The sequence below is a fragment of the Theobroma cacao genome, chromosome 3, assembly GCF_000208745.1.
Source record: "Theobroma cacao cultivar B97-61/B2 chromosome 3, Criollo_cocoa_genome_V2, whole genome shotgun sequence".
In the NCBI taxonomy this organism is placed as follows: Eukaryota; Viridiplantae; Streptophyta; class Magnoliopsida; order Malvales; family Malvaceae; genus Theobroma; species Theobroma cacao.
In genome coordinates this window covers 29,830,251-29,845,786 of record NC_030852.1, presented here as the reverse complement: position 1 = coordinate 29,845,786, position 15,536 = coordinate 29,830,251, and the positions used below count along the sequence as shown (strand labels likewise).

The 15,536-nt window shown below is 36.7% G+C and overlaps 1 protein-coding gene and 1 long non-coding RNA gene across 2 annotated transcripts; one reads left to right on the top strand and one right to left on the bottom strand.

Moving 5' to 3' along the window:
- Window positions 1,131-3,511, bottom strand: LOC108661420. Its single transcript, XR_001927231.1, has 2 exons — window positions 1,694-3,511; window positions 1,131-1,397 (listed from the first exon to the last, which is right to left on the bottom strand). It is a non-coding gene; the product is annotated as an uncharacterized LOC108661420 (long non-coding RNA).
- LOC18605755 (histone-lysine N-methyltransferase ATX4) lies at window positions 3,631-13,983 on the top strand. The gene is made up of 23 exons (XM_007038963.2): window positions 3,631-5,027; window positions 5,139-5,194; window positions 5,277-5,490; window positions 5,887-6,015; window positions 6,107-6,175; window positions 6,273-6,341; window positions 6,451-6,542; window positions 6,741-6,833; window positions 7,283-7,418; window positions 7,837-7,942; window positions 8,042-8,141; window positions 8,594-8,718; window positions 8,989-9,134; window positions 9,834-9,938; window positions 10,747-10,811; window positions 10,909-11,122; window positions 11,527-11,613; window positions 11,732-11,788; window positions 11,866-11,955; window positions 12,727-12,813; window positions 13,168-13,242; window positions 13,396-13,496; window positions 13,585-13,983. The coding sequence occupies exons 1-23, from the start codon at window positions 4,062-4,064 to the stop codon at window positions 13,673-13,675; spliced, it is 3,273 nt and encodes a 1,090-aa protein (XP_007039025.2). The 5' UTR covers window positions 3,631-4,061; the 3' UTR covers window positions 13,676-13,983.

Below are 15,536 nucleotides of genomic sequence, written 5' to 3'. Positions count from 1 at the left end.
GCCTTGAAAAATGATCAACAACCAACCAAAAGGAGTCTTTGGCCATTTCTTAACAGAACTTCTGTGCTATATAAACTAGGGATATGCCTTGCCTTTAGGGATCATGACTGCAACATGAATATATACAGAGTCTCTCCAATTTAGGCAGGTAATTGACTGACAAAACTAGTCCAAACTATTATACCCAAAAAGAAAAGAAGTCCAATGTCCAAACTACCTTAGATCCGTGCATGTGCACTTCAAGAAATTTTTAGTTCCAAAATATAAAGCATTCGAGCTCATCTTTTGCCTCCAGTGAACTATGGTTTCCAAAATAAATAGTAAATGCATAAATTGACCAATCCCCCCATTGGATGCATCAACTGCATGTGCACCAATCGTCTCCTTTCTGAAACAGATAACTGGGCATAATTGATATAAATGTTGAAACATGTTTTAGTCCATCTGCAGAAACGTGGACTCTGCCAAGGTCTGCATAATTTTGGATCGTAGATAATAAATCCAATATCAGAATCAAGGATTTCCATTTTCGGTATAAACTATTCTGCAACAACTTCACCACCTTCCTTCCACTTCCTCAGCAATCTGTTCATCAGTTTTCTCCCTCTTATCTCTTAGTTATTTTTTTCTCTTTTACAAATTCTCTGTTCTCTGCTATGTTGTTCCATATACCTTCTGCGGCACTATTGTTCTTCAAAAGCATCATTCATACTGATTCCAAAGTCAAAACCCATAGCTCTGGTGACTTGGAGATGCTGTGATTCCAACTTCTTTGAGCCTGCTCAGAAGAACCAGATGGACCTGAAATCAGTTGAGCCAAATCAAAGAAAGAGTGCAAACACCAGCTCCAACGATGTAAAACAGTATTAATCCAGAGCACGTGGTTTTCAATTTTGACTTTAAGATTGACTCAATCCATGGGTTCACGTGACTCAAACCAAGCAATTCTCCAGTTTTGGGCTTTGACCAAAAACATAAATTTTCCAAATTATCTCCTATACTACCACCAAATTTTCTTGGATGACAACCATATCATTTTCAGCTCAATCCACTGATTGTCCATGGCGATTTCAATTCTCCATTTCACCTCCACCTCACCAGTCACCACCACCTCCAGATGCAGTAAAAAGGACAAACAAGAAGATCCATGTTTAGAATTAGATGTACAAGCTACAATCTGAAGAGTTAAGACTTTGAGCAGAAGCAACTTAAGCTACAGGGGCCAACCATCTTCCCTAAATTATTACAGCTTGGTTATTCCTTTCTCGACCTCCTCTTACTCCTGCTTTTCCTCACCCTCTATAATTTCTAAGCAGCGAGCCATATCCTGATCTACCAAATATAAAATACCCACCAAGAGCATGCTTGCTTGCCCTGGAGCCGGAAGCATCATAATCCTGCACATTGTATGAACCCAAAGCCCAAAATCATTAGGATTATAGATATATACTATCTTTATTATTATTATTATTATTATTATATAAAAAAACGATCTCTCTTTAAGAAACTTTTAATTTTCATTACGCTGCAATTTGCGCGAAAACAGGACATATCCTCTCCAAACATGGATCAAAGTCTTGCATCATATTAGTGACCAAACCCAACCCATAAATAAAAAATATTGTCATATTCTTTTCTTTCCCACCCAAATTTCTTTTTCAATAGCATATTCTTACAAAAACATTGATAATACCTAAATATGCTGCTTGTTGGCTGTTGTTCAGCTCAGCTGGGTCCTGGTTGTCCTCTTTGAGCAGGGATTTGGTCTGTGAAGATCAGCCAAGTGATCGGCACAGGCTGACGGTATTGGTCGCAGAGACGCATCGGCCCAAAATTCCTCTTCAAAACGCAAAATACAGATTCGTACACCATCAACAGACCGTCATTTACGTTTATCATTTCCAAACCCATGTATCCAACTGGCAACCTCCACCAGATTTGTTTCTAACTCAACACATGATCCAGCTAAGGAATTTAATCTTCACCAGATCTGGGAATTTTCAGCACTTCCCAAATGATTAAAAAAACACTTGGGGTACATAATTGAAGAGATTGTTGATATTTTGGAGACTTCAGAAACTCAGATGGTGAAAGCACCCATCTACCACGAAGCTTACCCGAAACTGTAAGAATTTGGTGCCAAAATTCAAGAAAATCGCAAATCTTATACCATCGTCATTTCCAATTAAACCAAAACAATTCATAAAATGCCATGAACACCCCACCATGTAAATTTGTTCAATTTATCAATAATTTCTGATCAGACCCACCGGTTGCCGAACTGGGCTGCGTTTATTCCATCCTTTTTTCCGGCCACTCGTTTGCAGAGAGATTTTTCACACAAACCATGCATCAAGTCCTCATACCCCGGTAACTTACTCGCCCATATGATCAGATGAACGAAATTTCATGCATGAAGCATCATCGACCTGACGATGGAACGAACCATTGCATCAAATTAATTACACCATGTTGAATTATATCCATTAAACTTACAGGAAATTATAACTGAATAATACTACTATTAATTAATAAAAAAAGCGAAGCTAGAAATTCATATGTTAGTAGCATGAAATCGCTTGAAGCAACAATATCGGCAGCGTCCAACCTCCATCTACGAATAATACCCAAAATACCCCTCCAAGGAAATGGTGGAAGACTTCACGACCACGACTTCACGCGGTGCTGCTATCGATCAGAGACCAAAATCCAAACCCATTGGAGGAAAGTCTTCAGAGCAATTAATCCACGAAACCCAAAATTCAATGGAATCATATACCCAAAACGAAAAAAAAAAAAAACAGTGAAGTCTTGAAAGATCCCATAACTCTGATATGCAGAAGTTTTTACATAATAGTACTAGAAAAACAAAGAGAAAAACGTCACAGAGCACGGGTCTATGAAGTACACAAAATAACCCAAAAAGGGGAAAAAAAAAAAAACCCCATCCAAAATTAGTGGAACTACAATTATTTAAATCAATAATAATAAGATTAAGCTCTCCTCCTAAATCCCTGTGCCCTGTGGTCCGCCAAATTCAAATTTTTGCAGACTTTATATCAAAAACTAATTCCAGAGCTTCCCAAAGTACCAAATTTGACGCACCATCAAACATAAGTAAGAATCAAATCCAAAACCCAACCAAAATCTGTCACTGCTGACAACAAAAATCGTTACAGTAAACTTACAAGTTCCAACTTTCTTGGAATCAAACCTTCCAAAATCCTCTCTGCTCAGAAAATCATACAGGAAAGTTTGAACTTGGCACCAACCCAAACTTAAAGGAAAAAATAATAGAAAAAAAAGGAAAGTGTCGTTAGCCATAACCAGACTGGTCTGCGAGTCACGAATCGAAGAAGGAAGAAATTGCACCCAACAATTACGCAAAGGCGCAAGTTAGCGCATCTATCACCCACATTGTATACGACCCCCACGTATTCGCACAAAACAAATAGTACTGCTCTCTTTCTTTGCTTTCACAAGATAGATAACGCCGACCCCGCTTTCCTTTCTCTCTCTCTCTCTTTCAACCCTCTCAAAAAATTTTTCCAGAAAAAAAAAACTGCTCCGATATAAGATAAACTTCTTCTTTTTTTAATTTTAATAATGTTTACGAAAATTTAATTAAAAATTATATCTTCTCTCTCTTTTTCTCTCTTTCTCTATGCTCTGTCGCTGTAAGGGAGAGAGCTTCATCGAAACAGATCTCTATTCCATCCAAACCCCAGCACTTCTCGTCTTCTCCTCCAAATTCTCATCAGTTTCTCGTTCAGTTTCTCCTCCTCCTTAATTTCTTCTCTTTATCTCTTTTAGATTCATCCGATTGTTTCCTGAGAAGGAAAAAGGAAAAAAAAAAACGGAAGAAAGGAAAGGTGCAGGTCCAATTGTTCTCTTTGTTGGTGAAAATTGAGTTTGCAATTAGGGTTTATGGGTGTTTTGGGAATTAGGTTTTCCATGTGAAATCGAGGTTGTTAAGCGTTCCCCAATTGGAAGAACGAATAACTGAGCGTTTTTTTCTTTTCTTTATGTCGATGAGAAGGGATTGATTGATTAGAGAAAATATGATAATCAAGCGCAACCTTAAATCCCAAATGCCGAGTCTAAAACGGTGCAAACTCGGCGACTCGGTTGGTGAAGACGAAGATAACTCGGGTACAACTCGCAAGAAGCAAAAAATCAACGGCTATTATCCTCTAACGCTCCTTGGGGAGGTCGCCGCTGGCATAATTCCGGTCAGCCTCCATCGTATTATCGCCTCTGGCCAGGCCGAGAAGGCTTTCGCGGCCTCATGGTGCACCGAAGTCTCGTGCTCCCCTGGTGAAGTGGAGTCCAAATCCAAGGGCTCAGATTCGTCCAAGGCCAAGAATCGAACGGTGGAGATTGCTCGGCCACCGCTGGTGAGGACATCGAGAGGGCGAGTTCAGGTACTTCCTTCACGGTTTAACGATTCTGTTATTGAGAATTGGAAGAAAGAAAGTAAAACTAGCTTGCGTGATTATAGTTTCGAGGATGATGACGACGATGATGATTTTGAGTGTAAAAAGGATAAATTCAGTTTTAAAACACCTAAAACTTGTAAGCAAAACCAAAAAAATCGGCGGAATGAAGAGAAGAATGGTTATAAAGGGAGAAAGTATGCTACATTGTGTGAGGAAGATCAAAGAGAAGCCGGGCATGGTAGGACTTTTGATATTAGGAAGTACTCAAGTTCGCTGAGTTCGTTAACGTCAGTACATGAGCAATTCGTTGATGAGGATGAGAAGTATGCAAATGGGGTGGGCATTGTTGATTTAACAGCTGAAGAGCAACTTTTGCGGGAGAATGGTGAGAGGAAAGATGGGTTGTATGGACCAGAGGATTTTTATTCGGGGGATATAGTATGGGCAAGGCCTGGGAAGAGGGAGCCATTTTGGCCAGCTATTGTTATTGATCCAATGACACAAGCGCCTGAAGTGGTTTTGAGGTCTTGCATACCTGAGGCTGCTTGTGTGATGTTCTTCGGGCATTCTGGGAATGAGAATCAAAGGGTACGGATTACTTTCTATATAAAGTTCCTTTATGCTTAGGAGCTTGTTTACTTGTGTGGTGCTGCCTGCGATGTGGTCATTAATTAGGTTTCTTTAAATGGTCATGGACAGGATTATGCATGGGTCAGGCGGGGCATGATTTTCCCATTCGTAGATTTTCTAGACAGGTGTGTAGTTTGTTTTGTTGTACAAGCAATTGAATTTCTTTCTGTAACTGCTATGTGCTTAGGTAGACTCTGCTGCATGTAGGTTCCATGAGCAGCGTGAATTGAACAGGTGCAAGCCTAGCGATTTCCAGCTGGCAATGGAGGAGGCTTTTCTGGCAGAACAAGGGTTTACGGAGAAGTTGATACATGACATAAACATTGCAGCTGGGAATCCAACTTATGATGAAACTGTTCTTAGATGGGTTCAGGAGGCTACTGGTTCAAACCAGGATCAGGATTATCACCTTCCTAACCAGGCAAGTTGCTATAAAAAAGTACCTTGTTTCTTTGGAAACAAATTTATTGAAATTTCAAAAAGCCATTTCTTACCATTTTGAAAGCCTTCTGGAATTCCAGACACCAGCAATGAGGTAGGTGGTTTTCCTTTTTGGCCTTGGGCATCCATTTGTGTATCTAACCTCAGTTCTCTCTCTCTCTCTTGTAGGGTTTTTTTTTTTTTTTCCTTCGGGGGGGGGGAGGGTTCAGTTAGTTTTTGAGCTTTGTATAATTCGATATTGGACCTAGATTATGTAAAAATTCATTTCATATCCTTTTTTGTTTACATGTTTTTCTGAAACAATTGGAGCATACAGGTTGATGATTGCACAATGAAAGCTGTTCCTTCTAGTCATTGAAATAATCTATATTTGCAGGGCTTGCTTGGGAAACATAACGATGCGAGACCCTGCGAAGGCTGTGGCATGATCCTCCCATTTAAAATGGGAAAGAAAATGAAAACATCAACTCCTGGAGGCCAATTCTTGTGTAAAACATGTGCTAGGGTTTGTAGTGACACCTTTTTCTGGATCTTAAGTTATTTTTCCATTGTTTTATGTTTTTGTTATTTTCCCAACAACATGCAATTTTATGCAGTTAACTAAATCAAAACATTATTGTGGCATTTGCAAGAAGATTTGGAATCATTCAGACAGTGGGAGTTGGGTAAGGCAATTTAGAAACTTGAGTTTTGATTTTTTTTTTCCTGCTGCTGTACAGCAGTTATTTTTACTAATTTATTGTTTTCTTATCGCTGAGTTAGGTGCGGTGTGATGGTTGTAAAGTTTGGGTGCATGCAGAGTGTGACAAAATTTCCAGCCATCATTTTAAGGTCTGTATGTCATTCTTGTCAATTCAATTCATTATTTTGTTCTACCTTCTAATGAAATCGATGAATGGAACTTTGGATTTCCCTGATGAAGTCATATTTGTTTCTCCAGGATCTGGGGGCCACTGACTATTACTGTCCTACTTGCAAAGCAAAATTTAACTTTGAATTATCAGATTCAGAGAAGTGGCAGCCAAAAGCTAAGTAAGTCTGTTCTATTTTGAAATCATATATGTTGTGTGTGTGTATTAGGAATAGACCAGCACTACTGCTATAATGACTTACCTCATATTATAAATTATACTAGTATGTGTCAGAAATTTTGTCATGGCATTCCAACTGATCCTTTATTCTTTATCTCTGTGTATCTAGTATCTAATGCTTGTAAAACCTTTGATGCAGATCAAACAAGAACAATGGTCAGTTAGTTCTGCCTAACAAGGTTGCTGTTCTCTGCTGTGGCGTTGAAGGCATATATTACCCAAGCCTCCACTTGTAAGGAAAAACCTTTTTTATTGAAGAATAAATTTCGTTTTTCATTTTCCACTTTGGAATGATACTTTTTAAAACATCTCAGTGTGCATAGACTTCTTTTTCTGTTTCAAATTGTTCAGTAAGCAGATAAGTTCGTGTAAAGTTGTTTTCTGAATACCTTTATGAAACCATTACAATTTAATAGTCTGTGATTCCATTCAAGAAGAGGCTGCTACTTCATTTAATTTTACATTTTTGAACAAGTACACTTATAGCCCTCTTAACTGGGATCGTTATTCTAAACCAAGACAAAATGATTTTTTCTTTATCTCCTTAGCATGTGAATAATCTCAGAGAACACTAGGGTGAATTTCATTTTGAGCCTTAAATTGTTCCACGTGGGAAAAGAAATTTAGCTTTTCTGAATTTTGACTCACAGTCTTTATTCATTATGATATCTTCTGTTTCAGAGTTGTGTGCAAGTGTGGGTCATGTGGATCTGAGAAGCAAGCACTTAGAGAATGGGAAAGACACACTGGTTCCCGAGAAAGAAATTGGAGGATTAGTGTGAAGGTGAAAGGTTCCATGCTACCATTAGAACAATGGGTTTGTAAAAGCTTTTGACCTTTCTTTCTCCTTTCAGTTCTATATTTCTCATCTTTCCTCAGAGTTCATGTCTTCGAATGTCGAGGATAGAATTCTGTTAAGAAAAATGGATTCCAGATGTGATCAATAACAGATATCATGTAGAAGACAAAATTCTATTCTATTTCTGTCTTCCCCTTTTTCCTTTTTCATAAATTTTTGGTGGACATTAAGTTGAATTTAGCATGGAGGAGGGATGTGTTGGTTTTATGTTTTGAAACCTTTATATCATGGCTTTTTTTTTTTTTTCCTGTTTAAATTAATAAAGGAGTCTACTTCTCAGAGCAATCCATCATTACTTTCCTTTTTATTACCCTTTTGGCATTGTTGTACATCCTTCCATAGATATATATTGATAGGTTCTTGTCTAACCTTGCAGATGCTTCAGTTGGCAGAGTACCATGCAAATGCTACTGCCTCTAGTAAACCTCCTAAACGACCATCAATACGAGAGAGGAAGCAGAAGTTGCTTGCTTTTTTGCGGGGTATTCTTTAGGCATCAGATTAGCAATTTGACGAGTGTACTTATTTTTTTTTCATTCATCGCCATTGGGTTATGCTAATTATTGCATTTTCTGGAACAGAAAAATATGAACCAGTACATGCTAAGTGGACAACTGAACGGTGTGCTGTATGTAGATGGGTTGAAGATTGGGACTACAACAAAATTATTATCTGCAACAGGTAACTTTAAGTAGAGTTTACCTTTTATATAAGATGTTGTCTAGACTTATAGTTTTTAAGGATCCATAGTTTGGTGTACTTAAAAACAGTTTTCTATTAAGATTGACTTAAAGTGTCCTGAAAACTGTTCTCTTCTGGCATGTTTATGAAAGTTAAAAGCAATCTCCTGCCTTTAAAATAACACTGATCTTAAGCTAATTAAATGTTAAAATATAAATCTTTTTCATGCTTTTATATCTCTTTGGTATGACCATGATAGATCTGCACTAGATTTTTATTGTCCATTTTCAGCCTCATTTTTACAGCCGTGAAAGGCATCTGAGTTCCAACTATCTATCTTTCATCATTGTTCTAGAGTTATAACCATGTACTTGCTAGACAAAGCAAGATCTCTTTGTTGGTGTTCACCCAGAGCAAATCATATTTGTTATGACATTGATTGTTTAATTCAGATGTCAGATTGCTGTGCATCAAGAATGTTATGGTGCAAGAAATGTACGGGATTTCACTTCATGGGTTTGTAAAGCTTGTGAAACACCCGAAGTTACACGAGAATGTTGCCTTTGTCCGGTCAAAGGTATGGTCTATAGATCAGCTCCCTTTGCTCTTTTTGGTTACAGACTATCTCCCTTTTTTCATTTTCCTTTAACAGCGAGGTTGTGCATAATTCTAGCTTTCCTTTCACTCACTTAGAATTGCATTTCCACCTTGTTTGAGAGCTTCTTGTGCTTTAAAATCTTAGTATGAGTGGTTTAATTGCATTCTAATAGTTAGTTTCCACATCTGTTTTTATTCAATTCAGTCTCTTTTGTTTATTATTAATTTATGTGGTTTTCCCCCATTTCAGGAGGTGCTTTGAAGCCCACTGATGTTGAGACGTTGTGGGTTCATGTTACTTGTGCTTGGTTTCAACCTGAAGTATCTTTTGCAAGTGATGAAAAGATGGAGCCTGCTCTTGGAATCTTGAGTATTCCATCAAATTCCTTTGTGAAGGTAGAGTTGCTCTTATAGTCATCAGTGCATTGTGGCTGTTGTTCTTCTCTCCTTGTATCATGAAAACTTTATGATTTATCCTATTTAAAGGACATACCCTATCCTTAACTAAGATATTAAATATCATTAGATCCTTGAATTCATTTTTTTTTTTGAGCTTGATCTGAGGCCAGTTGCCTGTGCATCTTTTTACACTTGGTGTGGAGAGCAGTTGCTGACTGCATCATGAGAAACTCAAAGATTCCTTGTCATGCGGAATTTTAGTTGATATTCGTTAAATAGTCGTCAGGCTGAAAGTCAGGGTTTTCCTTTTGGCACAGAGATTTTTACTGATTGAGGCAATAATATTAGTAACATGCTGTTTTGTTGAGATCTCTTTGCTATTTTATCTGCCAGTTCTTTATGTAAATTTGGTTGGTCAGAAGAAACAATGCCTCACATGCATATATACATGCACACATGCATGTTTGAGAAGTGGTTTCTTTAAAGATAATAGAATTTTTTTGGCATAAATTGACTAGATATTAGTGTATATCTTCGGGATAACATATCTGCTAAAGTTTATCTTAACATATCTTTGTGATAATTTATTCTGGTTCTATTTTATCTCTTGTTTTTGGGCATGAAGATGTCTTTATTAGCTGGTTGCTCTTCATTAATATAAGCATTATAAATGTTCCTTGTTTACGTGAACTGCAGATTTGTGTTATTTGCAAGCAAATTCATGGTTCTTGCACACAATGTTGTAAGTGTTCCACATATTACCATGCCATGTGTGCATCAAGAGCTGGTTACCGCATGGAGGTAAGTTACTTTTAGCTGATCTTTCTACCTAATACTTGCACTGCCATTTTCTATAACCAACATAACATGCACTCTGTTTGGCATCTAAGTTCTATTTCCTTTGATAACCATGTGGAATATTATGATATCATTCAATTGGATGTATCATGAGTAAGCAGTAACTTTGAAATTCTAAAAATTTGACACCTAATCAACAATTTAATGCCACTAAATGAGAGTTACGAATGAGTTACAGTTTTGAATAGTGCAGTTGAACTTAAGATATGTAATATGTGATACACCCCATGCTGCAGGACTATCTGTACTTGGATGGGATGCAGCTATGTAGTGAAGGGCATGCTCTAGTCTATGAGTATTTGATGAACCTGTATTTATGTCTAAGTAATTCATACTGAAAAAGAAAAAATATTTCATCTTCTGAAATCAAGATTAGTTCCTTTGGTGCAAATCAATTAAGCATAGCCTGTCTGTATGAGATCCCTAGCTGGTTCTAGATCAAACCTTGAACTTAATTTTATCGTATTGCTCTTAGGAACTTGCTCTTTCCTTGAACTTTTTAAATTCACATTACAATTTAGAATGTTATTGCATTAAAACGAAAACTAATAAACCTTTAAAAAAACAGCAACTTGGAAATCCTACGAAATATTATGTGATTTGCATAGATAGATATGTCATGATGCTGCCGAATTAGTAGTTAAAAGTTGATTGCTTTCCATGTGGATTTAGTTTGATTTATCTTGTCAAGGATAATCCAGTTGATCTCCTGTTACCATCCATTGCATTGTCTGTTCTGTTTAAATTTCAGTTGCATTGCTTGGAGAAAAACGGCAGACAAATAACAAAAATGGTGTCGTATTGCGCTTATCACCGGTATGCTTTAAGTATATCTGCTGAGTTTCTCTTTATGAGCAATTTCCTATGTGCCAATCTTTGACTCTTGTTTTTCTTCTCATATCAATTTGTGCAGTGCTCCCAATCCAGACACTGTTTTAATCATACAGACCCCTCTGGGCGTCTTCTCTGCCAAGAGCCTTGCTCAAAATAAGAAGAAGACTGGGTCAAGGCTAATTTCATCAAGCAGAATGAAAGTTGAAGAGGTTCCAACTGTAGAAACTACTAATGTTGAGCCGTTTTCTGCTGCTAGGTGTCGAGTCTTTAAAAGATCAAACAATAATAGAAAGGTAAACTTACATGAAAGTTTGAAATGTTCATACATATTGTTTTGGTTCAGTATCAGTTTGCCTGAATTCATGCTTGTATATTTTTGTGCTCTGTAGTTGTCTAAGTTTGTGCCAGATTTTTTTTTCCCTCCTTTTCCTTGGTCCACTGGGAGGAGCTGGAGTCTGTTTGTTTATGAGTCTAAACTTTAAAAGCTGCCTTCTGTTTTTAACATAAAATGAAAAAGGAAAGGTAAGGGGGAAAGTTAGACAAGCAGAAGATTTTGCTTCCTTTCGAAGTCAATTTTTTCCTCAATGTTGCTTTATGTATTCTTTTCTGAATCACGACAATTCTACAAGGAAAATAATTCAAGCTTCTTTCTCTCCCCATATTATTTAATCTCAGTAATATTTTTCTTATCACCCAGAGAACTGAAGAGGAAGCCATTGCCCACCGAGTAATGAGACCTTGTCATCATCCTTTAAGCACTATACAGAGTTTGAATGAGTTCAGAGTAAATTTCTCTCCTTTCTACAATATATTGGTTTGTTTACACTATTTGTCCTTTCAATTCAAATAATAGAAATTAATCTTTTGTTAATATCCTTGATTGACTTCATTCCATTTAACAGGTTGTAGAGGAGCCTAAAGATTTTTCATCTTTCAGGGAACGACTTTACCACTTACAGGCAAATCTTTATCCTTTTTCCTTTTGAGAAAGCATTCTTGTCAGTTTGCTAAAATAATGTGTGCATAATGAATGCAGCGAACTGAAAATGACCGAGTTTGCTTTGGTAGATCTGGAATACATGGGTGGGGCCTCTTTGCTCGTAGAAACATCCAAGAAGGAGAAATGGTATTTATGAATAGCCTTTTGTGCTTAATTTATTTTTAGGAGAAATGGTTTTAGAGAGCTATTGCTTGGGGGTTTTCCCCTACAAATTGATTATAGAAAGATCCATAGACTGTAATGGACATCATAATGCCTCATTCAGTTTTAGAAGCATTGAAATGCACAAGTTTTGATTTTATTGCTATAGGTCATTTACAATCACAGTAAATGATATATAAAACTTAAAATAGTACTTGCATCTCTATGCTTATCGTTTAAATGAAATTCTAATTTCAAATGCCATATAGAGCACAATTCAGTTACAAATCTGGAAAGGAAATAATATGTAGTATTTCTTGTATATTAATGTTGTGTTCAAAGGAGTATATATAAGAGACAATCATACAAATCAGTTGAAAAGAAAACAGTGTCTAGAATTTCCTGAGAACATACAGCGTATATGCCTATGGGTGCTTTTAAAATAAAAACATTCTGAATATATGTGAAACACTTGTATACTAATCTTTGGACAAGTAATGTTTTCTTTGTAAAAAGGGTATTCGTAATAATTATATTAAAGCTTAAGTAGTGTTTGCATTTCTATGTTTATTTTGTATACTGAAGGACAATCTAATAAAAAATGCAAGATAGAGAATATTGGGCAGTAACATTTTGTACTGTACATTATGCCTGCATACTTTGTATTTCTGAACAATTGGAATATTAACATTTCCTGATTTGCTGGCAACTGAAATACGTTTTTACATGGAGTAAGAAGCTTTTGTTTGTCCTCAGGTTCTTGAATACCGTGGGGAACAAGTGAGGCGAAGTATTGCTGATCTAAGAGAAGCACGCTACAGAATAGAAGGAAAAGACTGCTATGTAAGAGATCTTTCTTATACTTGTACAATTTGCAAATGTTTCTTCTCGTTTTTGTAAAACAGTTTAGTTAGGTTGGAAACATTTGATTCAAATTGTTTTGGCAACTCTCATGCTAAAAGTTGTCCAGTGTATTTTAAAGCATTTTGAAGTGGCACTTCCTTTGGTCCTTGCATCTTCCACCTCTCTCTCTCTCTCTCTCTCTCCTCACTGGTACTATGGATAATATAAGATCACAAATCAACATCATGTTCTTTGTTCTGCCAAAAATCTTTCAGTTGTTACTCCTATCTTTTTGGTCTTTACTGCTTCTATGATATTCTTGAGACTGAATTGTGGAAACCACATATGTTGCAGTTGTTCAAAATTAGCGAAGAAGTGGTGGTGGATGCCACTGACAAAGGCAACATAGCACGCTTAATCAATCATTCGGTAAGCAAGCACTTATTGGTTGTCTAATTTGCTTTTTGGTTTCTATGGGTTGTCCAGGGCAAGAAAGGAAAAATATTTTGGACTAGCCAAGTTGTGTCTCTTATAGTGATCTTTTGGAATTTGTATTATATTCTTAATTCATCTCTTTTGCAGTGCATGCCCAACTGCTATGCAAGGATTATGAGTGTGGGTGATGAAGAAAGTCGGATCGTTCTTATTGCTAAGACTAATGTGTCTGCTGGAGACGAGCTAACGTATATCTCTTTCTCCTTTTCACGTGTCTGCTAACACACACAGGTGATTGTTGGTTAATATTCTTAATGCGTTGCTCCTGATTGGCAGGTACGATTACTTGTTTGATCCTGATGAGCCAGATGAATTCAAAGTTCCCTGTCTATGTAAAGCTCCAAATTGTCGAAAATTCATGAATTAGGATACACACAGCATCGCCATTGTTTCTCCGCAAGGATCACTAACCCATTTCCCCACGCAAGGGGAATTTTACAGTCATTATACACCAAATTTGTAATTTTTTTTTTTCTAGAAAAGAAAATGTATCTTTCTTTATTATCTTCCCCCCTCTTTTTTTTTTTTTCTTCACAAATTGGATGCTTAATAAAACCATAGATTTGGCAGTTGCTTCTTGAAGCATGTGTATATTTGTTAACCCTTGATTCCATCATAGTTGAATGCTAATCCGTTTTTGTTTATATCATCAGCGTAGGAGCTGACAATTCTTTTCCTTGTCTATATTTGTGGAGAGAAGCAATTGGACATCTTTTGGTATTTATTTTCGTTTCTTTTTCCTCTTTAAAAATTGTTAAATGCAAAATAAAATTATACTTGGATTAAAATTGAGTAAATATCAAACATAATATCAAGTGTAATGTAGCATGCAAAATACTTGCAATCAATGGAAGTCTTTAGAATGTAAAAAAATTTCGATCGAATGTAAATTGGAATTGTTAATGGGACATTAATTACAATAATTCTAAAAGTTGCAGAAAAAATTTAAAAGATTAATTGCACTAAAAGATAAAACTCCATGAAAATCTTAAAGAAAATAGAAACTACTTTGCGCTTATTCGCTTGCTGCTTCTCCTCCATTGCCTTCGCTGCCACTGCCCTATTCTTGCATTGTTCTTGCACCATCTCTTCTGCTGCAGCTTGCACCTGAACCATCTCAACAGCTTATCCTCCTACAACCACCATGTCCCTCTTCTTGATGACTTGAACTCGCACCGTTTTCGTTGCTCTTGCTGTGCCTAACCCATTCTTCGCTTCCTTTCTGGACATCATCAACCTTTACAAGTGCAAAGCAAAGACAGGATTCAACTCGAAAAGACCACAGCTGCACCACATCATCAATCTCGAGTTGATTATTCTTAACAACCGAATTCCACATTGTGGTCAGAACATACATTGAACTTTTCACCATGTTCCACCTCCTAAAGCTCAGTGTAGTCTCCTCTAAGGATGGTTCTAACAAGCGCACCTCCATACTCTTTTCGTCATTCAAATCCTCTGCCTCTTTTTTGTAGAGAAATTCATGACTTTGGATTTGGGAGAATGGTATGGAGAACCGACTGGCTCTAGGATTTACGTCAGAGAAAAAGATGGGTTTTTGTATCACCAGAAGCCAATCTGAACCACCCATCTTGCCAACAATATGCTCTTTGAAGTTTTCAGGCAAGTCTGGCGGTGGGTTAGAACAACTTGGTATACCTATCTTGCTTCTCTTCAATTTCAGCCCTCCCTCTTCTTCTTTGTTGCTTTTAAGTTTTCTTTTAAGACCGCCATTCTTGATTAACTTCTTCCCCAGCTTAAAATTGATAGCCTCTTCTGCATTGTTTGAAAAATACTTCAACTTGAAGACCAAACCTTGTCTTTTCTTTTCTTCACCTTGTTTGATCTTCAAGTTTTTCTTCTTCAATTTCTTCCGTCCAACTCTTGCTACTTCTAACAAATAATCAAATAAACTCCAATTCGAATCAAATTCAAAATCTTTAAAATCTTTAACACAAAGCAACTTCATATTTTCTTTTTTCGTAAAAATCAAACAAGTTTTTTTAAGTAAAATAAAAGAAAAATATTTGATTTCTCATTGTAGAATTATTTACTTGCAATAAAAGTTATACAAAATACAATAAGTTGTTTACTTGCAACAAAAGCTATTAAAATCTACGGCTAGATATGAATAAGAGAAACATGGGTGGGCTTTGTTGATTTAAAAGCTGAAGAGTAACTGTTATTATGGGAGTTTTAGACGAGAATGGGGCAGAGGATTTTTATTC